General features: G+C 38.5%; 1 protein-coding gene across 1 annotated transcript; it reads left to right on the top strand.

Annotated features, from left to right (window-relative positions):
- Positions 1–115: 115 nt before the first annotated feature.
- lmx1al (LIM homeobox transcription factor 1, alpha-like) lies at positions 116–23,060 on the top strand. Its single transcript, XM_084744703.1, has 9 exons — positions 116–1,267; positions 3,158–3,246; positions 4,300–4,489; positions 18,232–18,464; positions 19,696–19,859; positions 19,963–20,040; positions 20,133–20,256; positions 20,351–20,506; positions 21,391–23,060. Exons 1-9 carry the CDS (start codon positions 1,224–1,226, stop codon positions 21,546–21,548), a joined length of 1,236 nt encoding a protein of 411 aa, XP_084600829.1. The 5' UTR covers positions 116–1,223; the 3' UTR covers positions 21,549–23,060.
- Positions 23,061–23,171: the final 111 nt, after the last annotated feature.

Below are 23,171 nucleotides of genomic sequence, written 5' to 3'. Positions count from 1 at the left end.
AAGTTAAATGTTAATTTCAAACTCATATTTGAGACATTCCTCAAGGACGCACAGTTGAAAAGTTCAGGCCTGACGCTTACTTGGATGCTACAGCTTTATTAGCACTAATCCTCTTTAAGATTTTGATCTGTTGACCATCCAGCTGTCTAACACTCAGACCAGACCAGAGTGGTTCAGGCACTTTTTCTGTGTGTGTATTTGAAAGTAACAAGCAGGTGCTTTGAGATTGCAGGATAAGAGATGCATACTAGCACATAAGTATCTTCCAGGTTTTGTTCTGAACAAACTATGATAACTGAAAAATACAAATGCCATCAAGTGTGGCTTTTTTTTTTTTTTTTTTTTTTTTTTTAGGTAATTCTGTTATCAATGTGTTGTATTTTTTAAGGTTCTGTCAGCTCTGGGTGGGTTTTTTGTAGTGCATAAACAAAGGTATGCCTTCTTTGTTGCCATAGTAAATGATATATATACGTTTTTGTTTCATGCACCTTTGCTCTTTTGGCACAAGGGGGCGGTCTTCTCCCAGTGTGTGGGGGAAACATGCCAGACACAATAGTAGAAGGGCAATAAACCACTTATTTTATATAATGGCATGTTTTGCGATGTCACTTTTCCTACTTCCTCATCAGCCTCTTCATCCTAGGACCTGTTTTGGTTTAGAGTGCAATGGCATATAAGGTGAGGCAACATTTTCTGATGTCTTGATAGACTTGTGTTTGACTAACTGCTCTCATCTTCAGTTGCCTTTGTCTTTTTGATAATATTTCATCAGAATCTGGCAGTTTTCGCATATAATTAAGTATTAGGACCATAATAGATCTTTTCTCAAGTGGAGGGGGTTGAATGTTTCACCCAAGTCTTTTCACGTATCAGCTGCGCCCTTTAAAGTCTCCGTCTCTCACTGAACACAAATGCAAAACATCATCCTCATCCGAGTTATCAATAGGCTGCATCATCGCTCATCTTCCCCCATCATCTTCCGCACCTTCTCCCTCCCTCCCTGTCTGTCCATCTCCTCCCTCTGCGCCTTTTTACGCACAAAACAAGTCAGAGCGCACACACGGCTGGCGGAGAAAACAGGAGAGACAATAGACAATAGTTTGTGTCATCATGGTATTTGGATTTTTACCGTAGACAACATGCGCGCCGGACTGTGAGACACAGGTGAACCATCTGTAAACGCGTCTGTTCTTTTACTGGCCGAAAGTTTCCTCCAGGTTTTAATGTTGCCAACCGAGATTTCAGGAGGAGTGTGTTTCACCTCAAGGTAGGACTCCGCAACTCAAGAACAGGTTGTCAGTCAATGCAGTCTTGTGATTTCTAAATAATTGTGATGCTTGAATTTTCTCTGATTCCTGCAGCTTGCTCATATCTAATCTTAATTATCGTGGGTTTTTTTAAATGCTCAGGTTAAAAGAAAAAAAAAAAAAAAATCAAGTCACGGTGACCTTGCTATGTGATAAAGTATGATCACTGATTTGGTCTGTTAATCCAGACCAAGATAATAGAACACGTTGGGTTTCAGTTGCTGGTTCAGATACGTTGCTTTGGAGATTGCCTGATGTTTATCGTGGATAATATTTCATTATCACATAAGTTCACAGCTGGTTTGTGAGTGGAGGAATCACCAAAACAGACGCGCAGCAACTCAACTTTTATTTATTTTTTAAAAAGTTTTGATAGCATGAGTAAAATAGCTTTTTAAACTAAAATAACAATGAGATTTTCTGTGCTTGTTATAATTTTAATTCATAATAAGGGTGGAATTAAAGCGTCTAAATTTTGTTTTGAATGACAAAATTTAGAGCGCGCTCAGGCGTCAACTTAAAAGAAGTTGATCCTCATGATATCACAGTTATATATTTCTTTTAATTGTTGTTCCAGGTGTCCTGCAGCAAAGTCATGCAATCTTTTTGGACATATTTATTCCGGTAACCGTTATCTGAGTGTCAGACTGTTAATCTCATCATGTAATTATCAGTGCATTAGACAAATATGTCAGTAATATATTCACCCTGCAATTAGGCAAAATATCGAATCAGATTAGCTGTATTTACATAATTCATTTGTGTTATTTCATTACTTAATTTATGTGGCAATGCGGCAGTTACCGGATATTTAATATTTAGAGGATTTTACAGACTCATTGTCCAAGCATCCCAAGGGTAACCATATTATAAAAATTATTATTCTTTAGCCTTACCACAACATAAAAATAACCAGTAAAAATCGAAATATATTTTAATATCCGATTGGAATAAATATTGTGATGAGCCTAGCAAAGCATAACAAAAAACAACCTAAATACATTGACTCTGAGGCCACAGCAAACAATATATATTAAAGTGCTTTTAGAAAACTCAAATAATTTTTTGTCTATGATTCTTCAACCACCTCATTTTTCTCTGAATTTGTCGATTCAGAGAAATACCGTAAGCGTCTTTTTTTCTGTAGGTTAACACCTCATTTAGTCAGTTGTATAAATTAGAATAACAATCTAAAACTAAACTGCTGACCTTAATTTTTACAGAGAAAACACTGAAACATAGCTTATCGTTTTCAAAATAATTTAAACAAAATGTCTAAAATGATACTGAGAATCTGAACGGAAAGACATTATAATATAACGTATTTTGATGTTTTGACAAATGTTATCTCATTTAAAAAAAAAAATTATGTTTAATATTTATTTATAATGTTGAGAGATATTTAAAGGCTGATATGCCTTTTAAAATATCAGCTGAATAGATTTAGCGCCCTAAACTGTATCCTTATATTTAGCAGATATTAAGGAGGCATAATGGTCTTATTTTGATGCTAATATGTAATTCTTTTTATTTTAGATTTTTATCAATATTTTCAGAAATATATGTGGTCTTTGATGTTGATATTATTATCATTATTATTGCTATCTTTCATAACTTAAATGAAATCGAAGCTGTATCTGTGTGTTCGTGTGTATGATAATTATTTTAATTTTGGATTTTTATTGTGGCATCTTAAAATGTCTCTTGTAATTTTTCTAACTAATTTTCATAAACTGCGTGCGTCGGCCAACATTTTGTCTTATTATTTCTCTTATTTTCAAATGGATTTACTGCAATGGTTCAGCTCAGATCGAAATTGTGCATTTTTTTTTTTTTTTGTCTTTCTGTAGCGATCACACTGAGGGAAGGAGAGAAGGGATGAAAACAGAGGAAAGCCAGCAGTCCTGTCTGCAGCAGCCACCATCCTCAACGCCTTTCGGTGAGTGTCAGCTGACAATTTGTTGCATGAGGCCCAAACGAAATAAACTAGTAACGAAACATTAAATGACATTAGAAAATTATCGTCACCATGAAATATTTTACCACAAGGAAGAAATATCATAACACAAACGATCATTATTATCAAGTTCACTGTAACCTGACGCAATATAAATCCCGACAGGAACAGACTCATATGTGTAGGCCTATACTGGGAGAAAATATGCATGAAGTGTGACTAAATCACTACTGACTTAATTCACTATTAATACAAAAATATTCTGGGATATTAGAGAGACTCTACAGGATTTAAAAAAGCCAAAAACAAAAGTGCAAGTTACAATCAACATAAGACTGTAACTTATTTTCTTTTTAAGGCCTATGTATTTGCATTAAAAGAGGTTCAAAAACAACAGACTGTTGTAGACTGGTAGACTTGGAAACGTTTTTTGTTTTTAAGTCTAATTGGAATGAAAATGTTTTTGAGGGCATTAAAAACAATCAGTACCCATAAAGTCAATTTAGTCAACAAATTTAATTAATATTCTAGAGAAAATTTGTATCAAATGGTCAAATGGTGTCCATAAACGCACCCGGCACAGAGTGGATAACTGCTGGAAGGGTCGCCACTTGTTCTGTAGAATATTATTTACAATATAGCTCGAATTTTTGTTAGATTTAAAATATATATTTCCGCGAAGCAGGCATGCTTTTCCAGTGTTTTCCAGACGACAGTGAGGGAAAGCTGGAAGAGGTCCACATTTCTTTATGTGGTGAATTTTAGATGGTTGTATGTATGAATGTCTCATTCCCAGGACGTCAAATATTTGAGGTTGGTAAGGCGTCCTGAGAACAGCAAAATAATTAGAAAATGCAGAAATGCAGGCGGAGGCCAGAGTCTCCACAGGTACAGACATCATAACACACTTCTAGTGGGCCATAAGTACTGATTTAGATTAATCTATACCTTGTTTTATAGGAAAATGTTGTATCTTATGCCTTTAAACAACCCTGCGTCTGTCTCTCTGTCCACGCATTGATATGTCCCCTCCAGGTCCGGAGTACAGGGGAGGGGGAGAGTTGTGTGCGGGCTGCGAGTCTCCTATCGCCGACCGCTTCCTGCTGCGCGTCAACGAGCGCTCCTGGCACGAGACCTGCGTCAAGTGCGCCGTGTGTTTGAGCGCGCTCACCGGGACGTGTTACTGCAGGGACCGCCTGCTCTACTGCAAGCACGACTATGAAAAGTAAGAGCACGCACACACACACACACACACACACAGAGAGAGAGAGAGAGAGAGGGAGAGAGAGAGAAGTGGGGTCCATGTTGCTCCACTAACTACATGGCAAACTCGGCAGCGGTGGAAGAAGAACCTCAACTTAAAGCAGAATGACTCGTTCTCTCGGACAACTTGAAGAACCTGTAAGCTGAGAACATTTTCCTTATTTAAAAAAAAATAATAATAGATGTCTTCCTCGTATATACGTTTTTTCATTTTGGAGATGCATAATATTTTTTTCGCAACTGCACAGGGTTTATCTCATGTTGCAAAGAAAGGCGTAGCCTGAAATACAGTGACACAACAATGAATACACACAAATATTCATATAAACCATCTAAAAAGTTTAGCATGGTATATTTGCTCCCCAAATCTGACTAGCTAAAAGTGTTTATTTACAGTAGGGAGGAAAATGGTTTCCAGTCAAAGGCAAGTTGAAGTGATGTCACTCAGCCTCCTCATGGCCATGCTTGCAAAGAGGAAGCTAAATTCAGACATTATCTTGACTCTAAGGGCAAGATTCTGTTTTTGGACCTGGCAAAGTAATTTGATGATTTGAGGCTACATAATGTGGTTACACACAGAGAAACTGAATCCTAAAACTGAATTTTCTTTGTTAGTCAAGTAAAATGTAATAAATAAATAAACAAACAGTTGAAAATAGTGAACAGAAGGTGATGAGGAATAAGGCAGTTAGAAGAGTGTGAAAAGAGTTAATATGAGATTAACTGAAGAATATCCTTGTCAAATTTCTTTAGCCTACTTACCAAAAAAAAGCTTAAAACTACTTCTGCCTACACCTGATTCCTCCAAAACAAGTAACCATCATTTGTTGGGCAAACTAATGTAGGTGTCAAGAAAAGTTAAGTATTTGCAGTGTTTTTCCTAAAACATTAAGTGCACTAAAAACACCTTTTGTTAAATTACAACTACCTCACCAACCACACCAAGTTCTATTTCACAAAAAAGACTTTATAATGTAACTTCATGTGCAATCTCACAAGTCTGTCATTACAAACAAGAGGGACACGTGAAAAAGCTTTGCTCAAACCCACAGAGCTTCATTTTAGATTGTTGCCAAGATATTGAATATCTGTGGTTAAAGTATGAAAAGTGTGTCAATTAATGGGAATTTTATGATTTCCCATTTGAATTGTATCAACACAAAACATAAAAATGAAATGTGACACTTTGAATGTGAGTGTGATACAAAAACAGCTGAAATGAGTTCTGTAACATAGATAAAGACTATAAATTTGTAAAAATGTTTCATGCAACTTAAGGGGATTTAAGGGACTATGAAGGTTTCAAATGATTAAGTGGAAGTTCTTGGCACAGTTTACTTTGAGAGTTCTTATATGGAGAAACTGAGGAGTCCCTTTCTCCATGCTAAGAATTGTCATAATTCTTTAGAAAGTATTATATATATTTGACTGTTACAGATTTGTTTGTCAGCTCATAGAGTTATAATTATGGATTTATATTTACAGGACCATTTTCAGTATTTATGCTCACAATCTGCTTTGAATTAACAGCACTTAATGCTGCTGTTCCAAGCTCCATGATGCAGTGTACAAAGTCTGTATGCACCAGCGCAGTATACTGCAACGTAAAACAATAACACACAGTCACAATGTTCTGTTTTCTGTTTGATGATTCAGCTGTGGTACTTTCTGAGGCCAACGTGTTAGTGTTTTTTGCTTCGGCTGTTTGGTGTGTGCCGCGGTCAGTGGGTGTGCCTGCAGTGGGAGCTCCGGGGCTAGACAGCTGAAGGACGAGCCTGAAGCTTGTTATCATTGTTTTGAAAAGTGTCAGACGGCATCCAGCAGCACAGACTCTCCCACTGTACCTGACATCTGGAGGAGACAGTAAGACAGTGAGAGAGAGGCGGGGGCACACTGGCTGATGAAAGTCCCATTGTGTGACGTTTATCTGGAAAAATGAGTGGGAAACGTGGAGGCAATAGCTTATCATAAACGAAGCACTGGGTTCATTTTCAGTGATGGAATGAAAAAGCGTATTTGCTCTCCTCGTGTAATGACTGTAATTGTAGATGCAAATTAATAGTCAGCAGCTCATTCACTATGCTGTTGATTTAGTCCCCTATACATTGCATATGGATAGTTGCCTTGTTGTGTGAGTCAGTGCCAGACTTGGCACACAGTGCTGCCTGTGACCTTCAGCAGATCAGCAACAATGTCTCCTTGTTTTCCCTGCAGTCTGTCCATCAGCGCCTTACACTACATAGCCCCCCCATGCAGAGCAGGTGTGTGCATTGTAACAGATAACCATGTCCAAGAATTTGGACCATGCCTAAAAAATTTAGGGGAATTCATACAATTACTAGGGGATGCTTATTTTTCTTTTAACCCTTTGCTTGAAGCTTGGTTGCATTTTATTTCCAGATGGTCGAAAGAAAAGATGTCTATACACGCTGATTGCTAAAATAATTTACTGACTTTTGAAGAATGTTTATATAACCAATGTTTATTCAGAGAAAATTAACTGAGCATGAAGCTCTTCTACAGCAATGCCTTGATTTCACATTCATACGCACTATAAGAATTTACAATTATGAAAAAGTGAGATAAAGCAAATACCAAGCCAAAATGTCTGGCAAGAAAAATATACAGTAATAAAAGCAGTCAAAATGACAAAAAAGAGATATAACACATAAATAATAAGTCTGACAACAATAAAAACAAAAAAATGTAGGAAAAGTCCATTATAAACAATAAATTGCAACCATAAACAAAGCAGGAGCACTGTATAACAACCATATCAGCTAGTAGACATTTCAAATGATTTACTGGCATATACTCCACCAATTTCAATACCTCTTTTTTCTTTTTATTTGGTGCAAAAAAAGACTAAAAGCTACTTTACCAAGTTCAGTATTGATCTGAGGAGTTTCAAGGTGTATGAATTCCTGTAAAAGTGTTTGCTGACAGATGGATTTTGGTTTTAAAAGAGATGTGAGGAAGAGGTATAAACTTGACTAGCAATATAGACAAAAAGAGGCTGTGACTTTCCCCTCTGTCACTGAGACAAAACCAGTCCACATTCAGATATAATTTACAGTGAAACACTGTGGTAAACTGGTCCAAGTGATTTCAGATGAACTGTATACCTGAAAGACGGAAAGACGGCATCTTGCAGGCTTTTCTTGCTCATACTGGGCTATTTTCCATCTCGCCCTCATGCAGTATCTCCGGCTTGTCCAAATATTTATTTTTTAATTCATCCTTTGCTTTGATTATATCACACATCATACACAGACAGGCAGAGCTGTCCTCCCCGACTCTCCATCAGCACAAGATAAAGGCCACACTGTACAGTATTGTTTGTTACCTAGGGTTGTGTATTGGCAAGAATCTGGTGATACAATACGTATCACAATACAGGATTTTCAATTCAATATATGGGAATATTTCACAATACTGTAAGCAAGATATATTGCTATTGTCTAATTTTAGAAAAACTGTTATGGTATAAAGAAAACACTACCCTAACCATAAAATCTGAGTTAAAAAGTTTACTTTTTATGCAATAAGAACAGAGAAGAAACTGCTATCTAGCAGTGTTTTGAGCACAACATAAAATGAACCACTGCCATGAATCTTTGCATGAATCATAATAACACAATATGATATTTCTGAAAATTGATGCAATATCACCAAACATTAATATTGCGATACAAGTGCATCAATTTTTTCTTACACTCAATATGTCAATATGTGCTTGTTTTCTATATATTCCGAAATGAAAATGGTGAAACAGAAATAAACACAAAATGGGTTTTGGGGGTGATATCTCTGAATTTTTTAAATTATTAATCTATTCTGTTGAGGCAGGAAAAAAAGAGGCATGTTCAAATGAGAAAACAAATTTAATTTTGAAATGTGACCCATCCCCCCACCCTGATTCGTCTGGGCTAAACTGCCTTGGAGGCGAAACTTTATTCAACATTTGCATGTTTAATGTTTTTGAAGGATATTTAGCTTCAGAACAATTCTGAATTGATCCCTCCAATGCTCAAAAAGCCAACGTCAGGTTGGTTTCAACAGAACAGTAGACTTCTTAAAGTGAAGCACATCATCTGAATCCAAATATTCAAGCACTATATAGAATATAGGTTCAGTTTTGAGTCATAATTGAGTTCAGTACCTTAAACTTTGTGTAGAAAACTAAGCGATCACCCCACTGCCAATCATTATCTATGTAATAAAACAGGAGGTATGCAATCAGTTTCGAGATTCCCTGGTCTCAATCTGTTATGGAAATGAGGGGATTTAGACACAATAAACTCAAGTGCATATTGTGGATTTTTCATGTGGATTTATTTTTGTTTTGAAACCTCGAGAAATTCTTTGGAACTCCATCCTGTTATGGACCAGATGTTCAGCATGAGGCGTTAGAATAATTTTGTGGTAAGACCTCCCTCCATGCACACTCTATATTCCCGTCAGGATGTCTTTATGCACGGGAGCAATGCATCACTTGTACCAACAGGATGAGTGGAATACTTAAAATTTTGATGGAAAACAATTTATTATATCAGAAGCAGGAAGCCTCAGTAGTGATGACAATAAAAGTTACACATTTTTATTTCTGGTTGAAAATAAGTCAATGAAACCACCTGATTAGCATGAATGACTAAGGTCTCCCATCCTCAGTATCCTACATAAGTGCAAAGTAACTGAGTACAAATACTTTGATACTGCACATAAGAAGTTTTTTCAAGTACTTCTTCTGTACTTTACTTGAGTATTATTTTTCTTATAACCTTTTACTTTTACTCCCTACATTTTAACACAAATATCTGTACTTTCTACTCCTGACATTTTCAAAAGAGGCTCGCTTTAGTTTTAATGCATTTGAGGGGAATTATTTATTATTGTTATTTTGCATTTGTCGCCACATCTCCAACATTAAGACTGAGTTCAACTTAAAAAAATGAGACAATAACATGCAGAAAAGACCTTGGTGTATCCGTCAGGGTATATTACACACAACAGACATAAGATGAAAACAACATAAAAGACGTAACAAGACATAACATGATGTAACAAGATGAAAACACTGAAAAAGACGTGACAAGAAGAAAACAAGAAAAAAGATGTAACATGGTGAAAACAGCAAGACAACATGTGACATAACAACATGAAAATGATGTAACAATACACTGTAACGATGTAAAAGACGTAATAAGACGAAAATGACATAAGAGTTGTAACAAGATCAAAACAATATAAATGACGTAAAAGGATGAAAATTGCATAAAATGCATATCAAAACAAAAAAATAATGTAAAAGATGTAACAAGAAGAAAACAACAAAACAATATAAAAACAAAGTAACAAGACGAAAATGACACAAAAGATGTAGCAAGACAAAAAAATTACGTATAAGACGTAGCAACAACGAAAGAGGCATAAAAGACATGATAAGAAAAAAAGATGTACCAAGGTGAAACAGACAGAGAAGGAGAAAAGGTGAGGTCCGGTTTACTTTGCACAGAAACAGTAGATGGAAATGTTCTTCAGAGGGCGACTTATAACTTTTATATTTTGAGTACATTTCAGAGCCTGTAGGTTTTCATTTTTACTTGAGTAAAGAAGCTGAATCATACTTCTTCTTGAGTAAAGACTGTGTGTATTTTTGCCACCTCTGACTTTTTCCGCAGTCATTGTCTTTTTCACACCGCCTCGACATTATGGTTCCTTGCCAGACTGAGGAGTATAAGGCCAGTGTTCCCTGGTCAATAGTGCTGAGCCCAGACAGAATGGAGGGTAGTCTGGCTGTGCGGAGCCTGCATGCAAGCTCCCTTGTAAGCCCCATAAAGGCAGCTTCAGCCCTTTGAAAAACAGGTCACCAGGGTGGATATTCACTAAACCTTGGGTTTAATACCTCACTCTGTGGGGTGGAGGGCACTGAGACTACATCTAGGTTTACAAACCCTCTCTTTGCAGACAGAGAGAGGGAGACCCTGCCGCCACAGTTATGGAATCTCCCTCTGCTGACCAGGTAGCTGCTATATGTGAGTCTAACAGCCTGACAGAGTATCCTCTCCAGTTACGCTGCATTTATGTGAGTGAACTTGCTGCTCTAAAACACTGAGGATAGAAGCTGCATCTTCTACCCCAGTTCTCCCCTCCATACCCTCACCCCACCCACATTTCCTCTCCCTGTCTCTCTATCCGTTACCTCGTTCATCACTGTCTGCTTTGTAATAATATTTCTCTATTCCAAACCTCATTTCGCTCTCGTTGAGATTGATGGCAGCGATGACACCAAACAGTTTATCTCCCCGTTTATCCCTTGTTTTCTCTTAATCGCCTCCCCTCCCTCAGCGCCTCTTTGTGTCTCGGGATGGGAATGGGAGGAGGAGGTGGTGGGGAGGCTGATTGGGTACAGTGCTAATTACCCAGCATTCTGTGGCTGTCCTGTGATGACAGACCTGACACCGGGCTGCAGGGAAATGCTGTTAGAGGGAATTATGCAATGACACATCAGAAGGACAACAAGCTCTTATCCCCATCAGGCAGCACCTCAACTCTGGTTAATGAGACAAGGCCATATTTTTACTTATTTCTTTATTTTTTAGTTTTATTTTATTACCATACAACAAACGCTTTTTCATAAAAATGAGTTTTAAATATTGTATGCATATACATCATCCATTTATGTTTGTCTGAATTGCTATATTTTGAGATTTTGAACAAACACAAGCCAAAATAAAAACAGTGAAACTATGTGCAGTTAGGGAGTGATCTTTTCCTCACCTACAGTAAGTAAAACACACACAAAAATAATTCAAATTCATGGTTAACACATGCTATGCTATGTTATCAGCTCCATTTTGTAAATGTCCATCCCTGTATTTAAACAACATTTTACCGGCTTGATAGATATTTATCCCTGGTTAGCCATTCTTGAGGCATGAGTCCAAAAACATGCTCTTACTCTCCATGTGTATGTGACATCTGAAAATATGTTTTAAGACACCATGTATCTCTCCAAAAATCTTTAATAGCAGGGCAATCCCAGAAAACATGATTATGATTTACATTTAGATTTCCACAGTTTCTACAGTAAACTGGGCATTTACCACTATAATGGGATTTCTGGGGGGGTGTACCCTTACCTTTTCACATTATTAGCCTTTTCCAGGTGAGTTCCCTTCAATTAGGTGAACTGATACACTTCAATTGAAATATCCACATATTCATTCTTATGGTTATCCCTTCCTCTTTCTCCCACTTTGCATTGCTGCCAAATTAATTATTTTTTTTTTATTATATCAGGTCTGAAAACTGAAACTGACATAATTTAAAAATCTGCTCTGTTTTTTAGACTTTCACCTCTAAAATTTGAGAGGAGGTAAATGGAATGTAATCGCAGCAATAAAAAGTTACATAAAAAAAAAAATCAGCAAAATATTTTAAAAAATCAACTGCATGGTTGGGTAGTAATTGATTACATGTAATTAGCATTTTGTAATCAGATTACAAAAAGTGACTATAATCAGCCCAGATTACATTTGAAAAATGTGTAATTAGATAATAGTTACATTGTCAAAGATTACCTGATTAATTTTTTTGATTACATCCTTCAAATATAGCAACTTTAAAATTATGAAACATGTTTTTGTAAGTGTAATTTGATTTGATCAATTCTAAATGCTGAATATGTTCTGCAGTATATTAAAGTAACTTACTTCTCTCCTTGTCAGGTTGCCAGTTTTTTAATGGTGACTAACTTAATATTTGTTTTTTTTTTAATGATGATTTGGATAATGATGTTTTTATTCCTTTTTATTTACAGTGAAAATGGAAGATAAACATTTTCAGTAAGTGCTCCTCCTGCATTGCAACAAACTCCTCAACAGCAGCAACAGAAGCTTCATCAAAAGACATAGCATCCCACAAATTGGAGGATACAGACAGTAGCCTACAGCTGTAGTTTGTGTTCATTTTATTTGTGGCTGTGTTGATTTTTTAGTAAAAATCCAAAAGCATTCACATTAGAAATCATTTTTTGTGATCTTAAGGATTACAAAAATTGCCATGTCATTTGAATTCAGTGATTGATTACATTTAAAAATAATCCAACCCAATGTGTATTTTCAGAAAAATGTTGTATCAGAATCTCTCAGAAACTCTCAAAACCTGAGCAAATGAAACCTAAACAATCTTCATCAGAAATCATTCAAGGCAAGTGAGAAAATATGTTTTTAAATAATTGAAAATGGGTCTGCAAGTGGAAAGTTTTTGGTTCAGTGTGCGGCACTAACAGCTCAAGTCTGTACTGTACATCTAAATCCCAGTGAGAGGCTCCACATAATACATGCATGTGGTTCTGAAACGTTCAAACACTCCTCTCTTACCCAGGAGCCTTCCAGAGCTAAACCTGCAGCTCAACAGATGATGGTTGGAGGTGTGCCAGAGGAAAGCAATGGGGATGGGGGAGTTTTTGTGTTTTGATGGAGTGCTGTTGGAGAACAGTCAGATCACAGATTTTATGGCATAAATGAAATAACATTGGAGAGAAATCTCACTGATGGAGAAAGCATTCGAAATGGGATGAAAAAGGTAAAGACGAGGTGTCTGAGAGTTTTAGGAAGGGATGCAGCCGCAGGGAGGGGCAGATTTTTGTCTGGGTGCATGTGTATGTGTGAGAGGAGGGGGTGATATTGCCACTGTTTTTGCATAATGTGAGATGAGACCCCATCATCTTTCCTCCCCCACAACAATTTTATAACAGACAGCTAATAAATGTTTCATGGCAGAACAAGCTGCTCGCCTTGGCTTTATTAAATCTGAGATAATAAAAGCAGAGAGGGAGAGGAGAAAAGAGAGACAGAATAGGGGGTCGCACCAGAGAGGGAGAGATAGGGAGATCGGCGTAGACTTTTCTCAAATCGACCGGCTGTATCTCCTGTTTCTGGGGCAACGGGTCCCGCTGTCCCCCGCCACCCCCTCCCCGCTGCTTCCCACTCCGCCAGAGACAGACAGGAAATGAGAAACGGGCAGACAGGATATTGCGTTCTGGTGGCCTGGGGATTAACTGTTTTATCTAAACTAACACACACACACACACACACGCACACACACACACACACACACTCTCACACATGCACACAAACACACATCTATATCCTCACACATAGCATTCATTCTTGGTAGCATCAGGTGTAAATCGCACACTCCCAGAGACACAGCCCATGCAGGTTTTTTGTTGTTACTTTACACAGGTACATTACATTAGGTCTAGAATATCACAGGCATCTCTTGTAGAGCTGCTCTTATTACTAGTGTGAACGACTTACAGTGAGAGTCATGACATGTAACTGTATAACTGTGAGACTGGCTGAAGGTCTGTGCAGAAATGCCTCTATAATGATATATTCCACACACTGCAGGCCCTCATAGTCATTAGATAACAACTATTACAGGGCTTTTACAAATTTTGGAGAGCGTTCATTGCAAGAGAACTGTTTATGATGTTACTTTATTGATGCTTGGATGGATACGGTGCACAAATGACAGCATCTGTCAGTGTTTTATTGATGTTTGTACCCAGGCACCTTATCAGTGTTTACACAAACTGTGCATATTTGTGTTTATGTGTGCATGTGACTGTATATATGCCCACATGTGTGTGCGTCTGTGTGTGTGTGTGTGTGTGTGTGTGTGTGTGTGTGTGTGTGTGTGACCGTACTGTATATATATATTTATATACATGTGTGTATTTGTGTGAGTGTGAGTGAGTGGTGGCAGGGGTAGTGAGTATCGTGGGGAATGCTGGGAGATTTTAATAACACAGAAGCAGTGCAGGGAGATTTAATAAAAGGAGATGATGTGATTACTGAACCCTGGCTCTGAGCCATTTTGCTTCACAGAGCAATATCCGCCGAAAGTGCGCACACACACATCCACACACACACACACACCCTTACACACACACACACACACACACACATCTAAGAAATGGATACTAAACAGAACTTAAAAGTAAGATTGTTGCATATCATTTGTTCTTTTTGCATCTAAATCCCTGGCTGTACCTTCATTTTCAGGGAATATGTAAACACCTATTTGTGTAACACATGCGGTCATTCTGAACACATATTACATACAAGTACATGAATATCTCCCTGTATTATATGTTTGTGAGGCAGAAATGCGTCTTATACTATAGGCCAATCAAAATGAGTGACACTGGTATAGATCATTGATGAGCCACAGTTTCAGAGTGACGCTGTAATCTGTCCAAGTGATTTTCTCAACAAACCTTGTGCAATAGGAGTTAGTATAAGCAAAACCGTACCTGTATAAATATTCATCAATTATGAAAGCAAGCACAACAACTGTAATCGCTCTGAGACACATACATATTTATGGAATGATTGTGTGGCGGTCCACACAATGTCGTGCTTGTCAGAGCTCACAGGCAAAACAATGCCACATGACACAGCTTAGGGAGATGACGAAGATTCTGTTATTCTGTTTGTATGCCTAGGATCTACAATAAACAAGTAGGAGAGGGCTGATTATAACCACCCAATACTTACAGCACATCACCTTTTTCTGCCTCTCTACATTTGATCTCATAATCAGTCAGCTTGTAATTAGCTGTGCCCCCTAACCCCTCAGAAATCCACGGCACCAAACATAAAGGTGCCTGCAGCCAAAGTTCCTGAGGTTTTGTAGACAGTCTTCTGTCTGCTCTTAGACTTACCCTCTTTGTAATTCTGTACATATGAATATTACACACATCACTTCATTAAAGGAAAGCCCTTGGAATCCAGAGCAAACTCCTCTTCAAAATATCCTTTCTGATAGATTTGTTCACAGCTGGTCTTAACTCTACACCTCAGCTGTTGCTGAATTCTAATTTCATTTACATTTTTGTATAGCTGAAATTCAAATGCAAGAAAAGACCTTTCTCTATATCGTAGGTCTGTACCATGCAAAGATCCTTTTTTTTTCACTGATTCCTGATGCCAGGAAAAATATGTCTGCTATATTGGTGGAATTCAAACTTTGAAAATCATGTTTTGTTGTGATTTCATAACATAATCAATAGGGGATCATTTTAAACTCATTAAGACAGTAAGTCCACACAACTTTACATACAAAAACAAATAGAAACATATATATAATAATATAACCTGAGACATTGTATATGCTTTCAAATTCAAATTCAAATTAACCGACTGAATTTTTACAGTAACTACAGTATGACAGGAGACCATCTTTCAAAATGAATGTCCACCCCGAGTTGCAATCTTGAGGTTATATTTACAGTCTTAAGTCTTTGGGTCCATTGTTCCAAGCATCCAGCATATAATTAGTTTTTTCCCCTTTATAGACACATTGTCCAGAATCAATTGATGTGATCGAAATGATCTATTTAGGTTCTGCATTTCTCCTATTCCCTTTTTGTAACCTTCTGCCAATGCTAGTTAGAAATTACCATTGGTGTTTGTCTTAAAAAATAATAATAATAATAATAATAATAATAAATGAATAAATTCTCAAATTCCAACCAAATGCTTTCCACTCTTGAAGATTTTTTAGACAAAAATAATCAAACTCTATTTTGATTTAAGACTGTAAAAAATACACAGGGGCAATAATAATAACACCAACAATAATAATATTACTATGTATAATATTACATTTGATGTGGAATCTAAAATTACCTACTTCATGTGGCTGCACTATAACCATGATGTCCATGTGATTTATTGGAAGCTACACCCTGGACAGGGCCAGTGTGAATGATACTTCTATTAGAGGGATTAGACTGATCTACTTACAGACCCCCCTCTGTGGCAGTTGCCCCAAGTTGCCTTCATTTGCCATGTTGAGTAAATTCCTACCGTGCTGTGTACACCCCGATTAGGGAGTGTGGGACTTAACCACCAACATCATTGGTCTTATGTCAAGCAATCCTGTCACAATTATGTTCTGTTGTGTTTTGTTGTCAGTGAAAAGAAGCTTTTAAGGTGTTGAAGCGTGTGTTTGGATGGGGAGTTCAGCTGCACAGTGCTGGGTGGTGGTGATCACTCTTCTTTGTGGAATATGTGTTGGATGCCAGATATTATGACTGACATAAAGATTCTTGAAGATACTTCACAGTAGAAGCATATCTCTAAGATGCAGTACAATGTTTCTAGAATAAATTAGATTGAGCAACTTTTAGTTAAACACGGGGTCCTGTCACAAAAGATCTGCGCTGGGCTGTTTATGGGGATACTTGTGTTTGCGTTGTGATGTTAAGTTAGCGACACTGTCATTTGGGGAATTTGGGGAGCGTTTGGCAGATGGATTGAGAAAGATTAGCCGTAGCAGCTGCGTTTGGGACAGAATCGCAGATTAGGAGCTCTAATGTGCAGACCTGGCTCCTTCTTTACACTCCAGATTTGGGCAGCAACACCTTCCTATCACTCAGTCAGGGAGCGTCAACACTTCTGCCTTCATCCCTTCCTCCCCCCCTTCATCTCCTCTCATCCTCCCTTCCCTCTTGTCCAGGTTTGTTCTATTTCTGCATCTACTGACCTTTATCTTTCTTACACATATGCTCTGACCTCTTCTTCCTTTTAAAGAGAAATTCTGGTGATGAATCATGTCTGTACTATTTCCTGGTAGCAGGTTGCATTACCAGCATCATGATGGGTGATGTTATGATGAATGTGAATAACTAGCCAATATCAGACTAGGTATACTGATATCTGATGGGTGGGTGTGTGCAAATGTCTGTGTGCATGCCTGTGTATGCGCATGCATGTGTGTGTGAGTGTCTCTGTTTGTGTGTGTATGTGTGTTTTAGTGTGCATAAGTGAGAGGAGAGAGATTAACCCCATGCTATCCCCAATCCCTGGTTATGAGTTTACAGCGTCTGTCTGGCCATCGCACTGTTTAAACAACAATCTAATTAATCCTGTCTTTATTAGTTTCAGTGAACTGGGGAGGCAGGCTGGGAGGGCGTGAGGGAGAACTGGGAATGCTGGCAGAAAATACTGGGGAGGGAGGGGGAGGAAACCAAGTGCGAGAGCAGGGATTTGAGAGGAATTTAATGGCAGAGACTTAGGCCCTGTGAATGGAAATAGGGATGTGAAGAGATGGTGAGGCAGGAGAGAAACTGCAGGGTTATAACATCTCACAGGGGGAGACGTGGGTGGACAAAGGGAGGAAAGTGGTCATGGGGAAAGTAATGGACCTAAGAAGGAGTCTGTATTAAGCTTTATTCATAGCGTTAAATAAGTACTTTTAGATTGTGGGTGGGATGCGGACAGACTGGAGTTTACCCCATCAAACAGATTTCAACATATCAGGATTTAAAAGGGAAAGACTCACAGCAGGCAGCTCTTATCACAAGCTAACTACTGCCACCTACTGTATTGAAGGAGAAAAGAAAATACAATATAAAAATGCAGACTACTGTAATTCCTCTCAGCAGATGTTCACCTTGTTGCTCTGTGAATTGGGTAATGTTTATACGACCTTTAATTAAGAGACTATGCTAATCTCCACAATCATTTGAGCTGAGGGTAAATGTATCAGAGCTTCTTGTCTGTGCCTACATCTTTAATTACCTCACCCTTCTTGTTCTCCTCTCCCATACTGCCATTGTAATACAGGTTACATAGGTATCCTTCATATACAAGCCCATGTGTGTGTCTTTCTGTGCCCCTCCAGACTGTTTGTAAGGAAGTGCAGTGCCTGCCTGCAGGTGATTGGGCGTTCGGAGCTGATAATGCGTGTGCAAGGCCAGGTGTACCACCTGGGCTGCTTCACTTGCTGTGAGTGTGAACGCCGGCTGCAAAGAGGTGATGAATTTGTGCTGAAAGAAGGCCAGCTGCTCTGCCGCATGGACTATGAGAAGGAGAGGGAAATGCTGGCCGCTATTAGTCCCACACCAACTGAATCAGGTGAAGTAGGTTTGTTACAAGGCTGCTTTGTTTTAGCCACACAGTGATCAGTTCAAAGTTGCTTTTCTTCACATATCTTAGCAAAACTCTTACTTTCATACATTCAATGTGTTTTTCAGCATATTCAGTTTCAGTCACATTCCTCTACTGCAGACTGGTGACCAGGTCTCGAAGGGCAAAAGAGGGTTTAAAGGATAGTTCAGATTATTTGATGTAGGGTTGTATGAGGTGTTTATCCATTGTTGGTGTTACCTACAGTATACGGTGGCAGGTGTACTCACAGTTTGAAGAAGCAGAGAGGAGGACCATCTTGGAAGCTAGGGCAATGTACTGCCACTCATAAAGGATCACCTGAAAAACATCTATGTCAGTTCAGCTGTGCGCTATGTTTAGGATACATTCAACACTTTAATTTGCTATGCCATTAGATGGATTTTGCAGACTGGAAAACAACATTCTATAAGTAATTTTGTAATTACTGTAATTTTAACTCACAGACCATGGAAGCTGCCACGATCTGTTAGTGTCTTTGCGTTATTGTGTGACTTTGGTGTTTTAAAAGGATAATTTGGATTCACTAAATACACACTGACACTGATGGACAACCAGCAACTCCTGTGTTCTGTGAGGCAAAATTACTGATTTCACTTATGGAGTTTGGTTAGTTGTGGTAAGTGATATTTGGCTTACATGATGGCAGTTTCCCATTTAAAAAGGACTGTTTGACAGCAAAGTAAAGTAGTGAAAATATTCCAAATATAGCATATATTTAAAATGATACTTATTTTCTTAGGTGGATCTTTTTTTATGTAGCTAAAATACCATTTGTTGTTGCCCCCATCCACAACAGTTCATTACATGGCTTCCATGCTGGAGGCGTGTCGACTGTCATCTACTGTAGGTAATATGCTGACAATGGATAAGAACCTCAGACAACCCAACATCAAATAATCTGAACTATCTCTTTAAGTAAATCAGTCTCACAGGCATATTATACATAGATACAGCATTGACCGCTTTGACTTGTTGCTGCATTTTGCTAACCTCTAACTACTCCATGAATCAACAACGAGTAAGTTAGAAAAAAAACATTGAATACTCTAAAAACTGTTTTACTCTCCAAAAGTCGACCCCCTAACAAACTAGGGACCAGTTTAAGAAGTTTTAAACATTTCTTCAAACGTATGTGCAGGCTGCTCTGACTGTTTTGTTGTCTGCTTACCTTGCTCAGTCAAAAGTGAGGATGAGGATGGTGGAGGAGGATCTGGCGGGGGAAAGGGTGGTGATGAAGGCAAGGAGCACAAGCGTTCAAAACGACCTCGCACCATTTTGACCACACAGCAGCGTCGTGCTTTCAAGGCCTCCTTCGAAGTGTCCGCTAAGCCTTGCCGCAAGGTGGGTGGACCAGTTTGTCTTATCAGTGGTAATGTCTGCTGGATAACACTCCTGTACACTGCAAATTTTATTTTAAAAAACAATGAAAAACTCTAACCTGTAGGTGAGAGAGACACTGGCTGCTGAGACTGGACTGACGGTGCGCGTCGTGCAGGTGTGGTTTCAAAACCAGAGAGCCAAGGTTAGGCCTTGCACATTTCCAGAGCGCACGTTCTGTCTCACACATCAGCACACAGAGAAAATTCTTACAGATAGTGTGTTTTTGTGCCTCAGATGAAAAAGATAGCTCGCCGACAGCAGCAACAGCAGCAGCAGCAGCAGCAGGAACAAGAGCAGCTGGGAGGGAGCAGGAGAGGACCAAGTCGAGGTGGCCGCCAGAGCAATGACGACAGTGAGGGTAAAGTGCCAACGCAGAATCAAGAAGAATAAACAAGGATTGGAAGAATAGATGATGGAATGGTATGACTAAAGGGATTCTCATCTCTACACAGATGGCTCAAGCACTCATGGCATGGATGGGATACTGGGGTATCCCTCTCTACCACGTCAGCAGCTACTCGCTCTGGACCCCAACATCTACGGTGGAGAGCCATTTCGACATGGGCTTACACCGCCTCAGCTCAGCAGTGAGCAGCTCCACTCATATGGTAAGACAGGGGGTTGATGCTGCAAATTCAAAAGAAACTGTCCCCTCAGACTGAGCATTTTGTCATTATCGCTTCCACCCTTTTGACAATCAAAGCTACAATTCAAAGTCAAACACTATGACTACAGTGAAACAATTCAAGGGTAGATATTTCATGTCAGAGCTGGTGGGGACAATAAACATCACTACAAAGATGGCTGCAACTATCATTCTCGACACCCGACCTTGTTCTCCTTCTGTGTTGTCTGCCTGCTCTTCAGTTGCTTGTTCTTGTAACCGAGTCAAAGCTGTCAGTTGCCAGCCTGAGGGGTGCTGACCCCGATGATCTGAATAGTGCTAAAATATTTTAGCATTAAAAAGAGACGTGTGGACCAAACCACTGTGAAGCATTTGAGGGCACGGGGACGCTATCTTTCAAAGCTTAAAACTGCATTGTTATGCATCTATAATTAACACAGGTGCTTGGCCACAATACTAAATCTCACTAACAATGACAGTGGTTGTATTTTATTTTTATCAAAAATATCACTAGGAATAATTCAGTAGCCCATACTTATTGTTCCCTGGTACCTTTGAAACAGTTGCTTTGCTCAATATTTTCTTCATTATTTCCTTAGAAAATGTGCGGTGGGAGATAGCAAGGCAAAAATGTAATATTTGGATCCAAAAGAGTTGCATTATGTTGCATTAGCTGATACGAGTATGTAAGGAAAAGGCCAAGATTAGTACTTCTACTGACTCACTGTTTGGTAGTTTGGTTCCATTAGCTTTTGAAGTCTGAGTAGAATTGTGCTTTCTTTCATATTCTTTTTTTATTCTTTTGTGCTCTTAAATTAAATATCATTCCACTACAGCTGTGCACACTCACACTGTTTTTCACCGCAGACTCAGAGACAGTGTTCCATGACCTGGACAGCGATGGAAGCCTTGGTCACCTTGGAGATTGCCTCTTAACAACCGGGGACGGCAGTCTCCTGCCAGGGCGAGTGGGAAACCCCATTGACCGTCTCTACTCCATGCAGAACTCCTACTTCACCTCCTGACCCTTATAAACTGTCACCCTTTCCCCTCCTGTCCCACCTTTCACCTCAGAGATGCAGCTAATGGAGTCTGTCCATCAACAAGCCTGTGGGACCACTCTCCATGAAAATGCCTACACCCAAACACACTACAACACGAGCTTTTATCACAGGCCAATATCATTACAAGTCAGACATAGTCATAATATCAGTTTGCAGCAGATTCACATAATGTTCCCATTATCTTTCCTCGATAAGAATCACATGCTGGAAATACAGACACTGTAAATGTCCAAGATATGTAAAAAGACCTCAGTTTCTCCTGTTGTATTTATGTAATGTTAAATGAAACACCTTTCATGGCACTTTCCAACATAAAACAAAGACACTTATTCAAACATTAATATGTACTGTTTATCATGAATTACAGACGATAATTGGTTGTTGAAAGTGAATTCATCAATCAAGCTACATGTATTTAGGAGTCTTGGCAGGTCTTATGAGCAGCTGAGGGTCTAACTTAAATGAGTATATTGTTTTTTTTGACAGGACTAGTGAGTAGTTATTGTGTGTGAAAGACTGCAGCATATACAAGACTGTATATGGCTTGGAGTACAATTTTGCTCTCAGGTTAGTGTGTATGTTTATGTAACCTGAGCTGTACCTCAGGGTATTGTGCTGGACAGGATTCCAATTTAACTAGCCCAATGACTTCAAGAATATAGCTAGCAAAGAGCAAAAAACTCTTGGCGTAAAATAATAATTTCAAAGTACATTGTTAGCTTTCATCATGCATGGCAGGTATAATACGGACCAAAAAAAAAAAACACATTTCTTTAGCATTTAGACAACTCTACAGGGTAATTTAAAGAGCCTTATGCGGAAACAGGGTTGTAAAAGTGATTATTACTTTAGCTTTCCCTTCTCTTTTATAATATAATCACTATGAAGCAGTGCAGTAAATGACAACCAATAGATCTATAATGCCCAAAAGTTAGGACACTGGGTGTACGATGCTGTGCTCCAAATGTAAATGTGAGTATGACTGTGGTACAATTAATTGTTGTAGTCACTTTCTGTAATAATTTCTTTCTCAAACATCTCAAATTAGATGTTGTTAGGTAGATATTTTGTACCTTCTTCTGTGATAATCAGCAAATATTTAAACTGTAGCATGATATTTATGTGTCACAAAGTAGGTCTAAAGAAATAGCCTCCAAACTCAAGTTGGATAGCAAATGTTGCAGACAGCATCAGGATCAGACTCGCAATGTGGTGCAGAATCAAATAGGATTAAGGTGATACTTGTTTCATTTAGGTGCCAGTGAGCGGCTACAGCTTGTGACATTATTTCATGACATTATGTTTGATCACTGATTCATGGTATTTTTACAGTGATATTTTTGTGAATGTAACTTATTTGTGCGGTATTAGGCAAGTTCTTATCTTCCTTTTTTTGTTCAGTGACTGCCAGGTGATGTGCTTTGAATGTAATGTTGCCGTATCTTCAATACAATCTGCGGTTTCATCTTTGGAGTGCGCTTGTCTTATTGTCCTAAATATGACAAATGACGATTCACTGATCACTTTCTCAGGAGGTTTTAACGGAAGATATTACACTTGTAAAGAAATGAATCCCTTTCCTCT

This window comes from Lutjanus erythropterus, chromosome 19, assembly GCF_056507025.1.
Source record: "Lutjanus erythropterus isolate fLutEry1 chromosome 19, fLutEry1.hap2, whole genome shotgun sequence".
NCBI lineage: Eukaryota > Metazoa > Chordata > Actinopteri > Lutjaniformes > Lutjanidae > Lutjanus > Lutjanus erythropterus.
Note: the sequence above shows the minus strand (reverse complement) of the source record. Positions and strands in the feature narration are given on the sequence as shown.

What these genes read in the sequence shown, in the direction of transcription:
- lmx1al (XM_084744703.1), top strand. Translation starts at nt 1,224, where the DNA reads ATGTTGCCAACCGAGATTTCAGGAGGAGTGTGTTTCACCTCAAG. An exon ending in ACCATCCTCAACGCCTTTCG is followed by an intron (nt 3,247 to 4,299) that starts GTGAGTGTCAGC and finishes TGTCCCCTCCAG; the next exon opens with GTCCGGAGTACAGGGGAGGG. An exon ending in TGCAAGCACGACTATGAAAA is followed by an intron (nt 4,490 to 18,231) that starts GTAAGAGCACGC and finishes GTGCCCCTCCAG; the next exon opens with ACTGTTTGTAAGGAAGTGCA.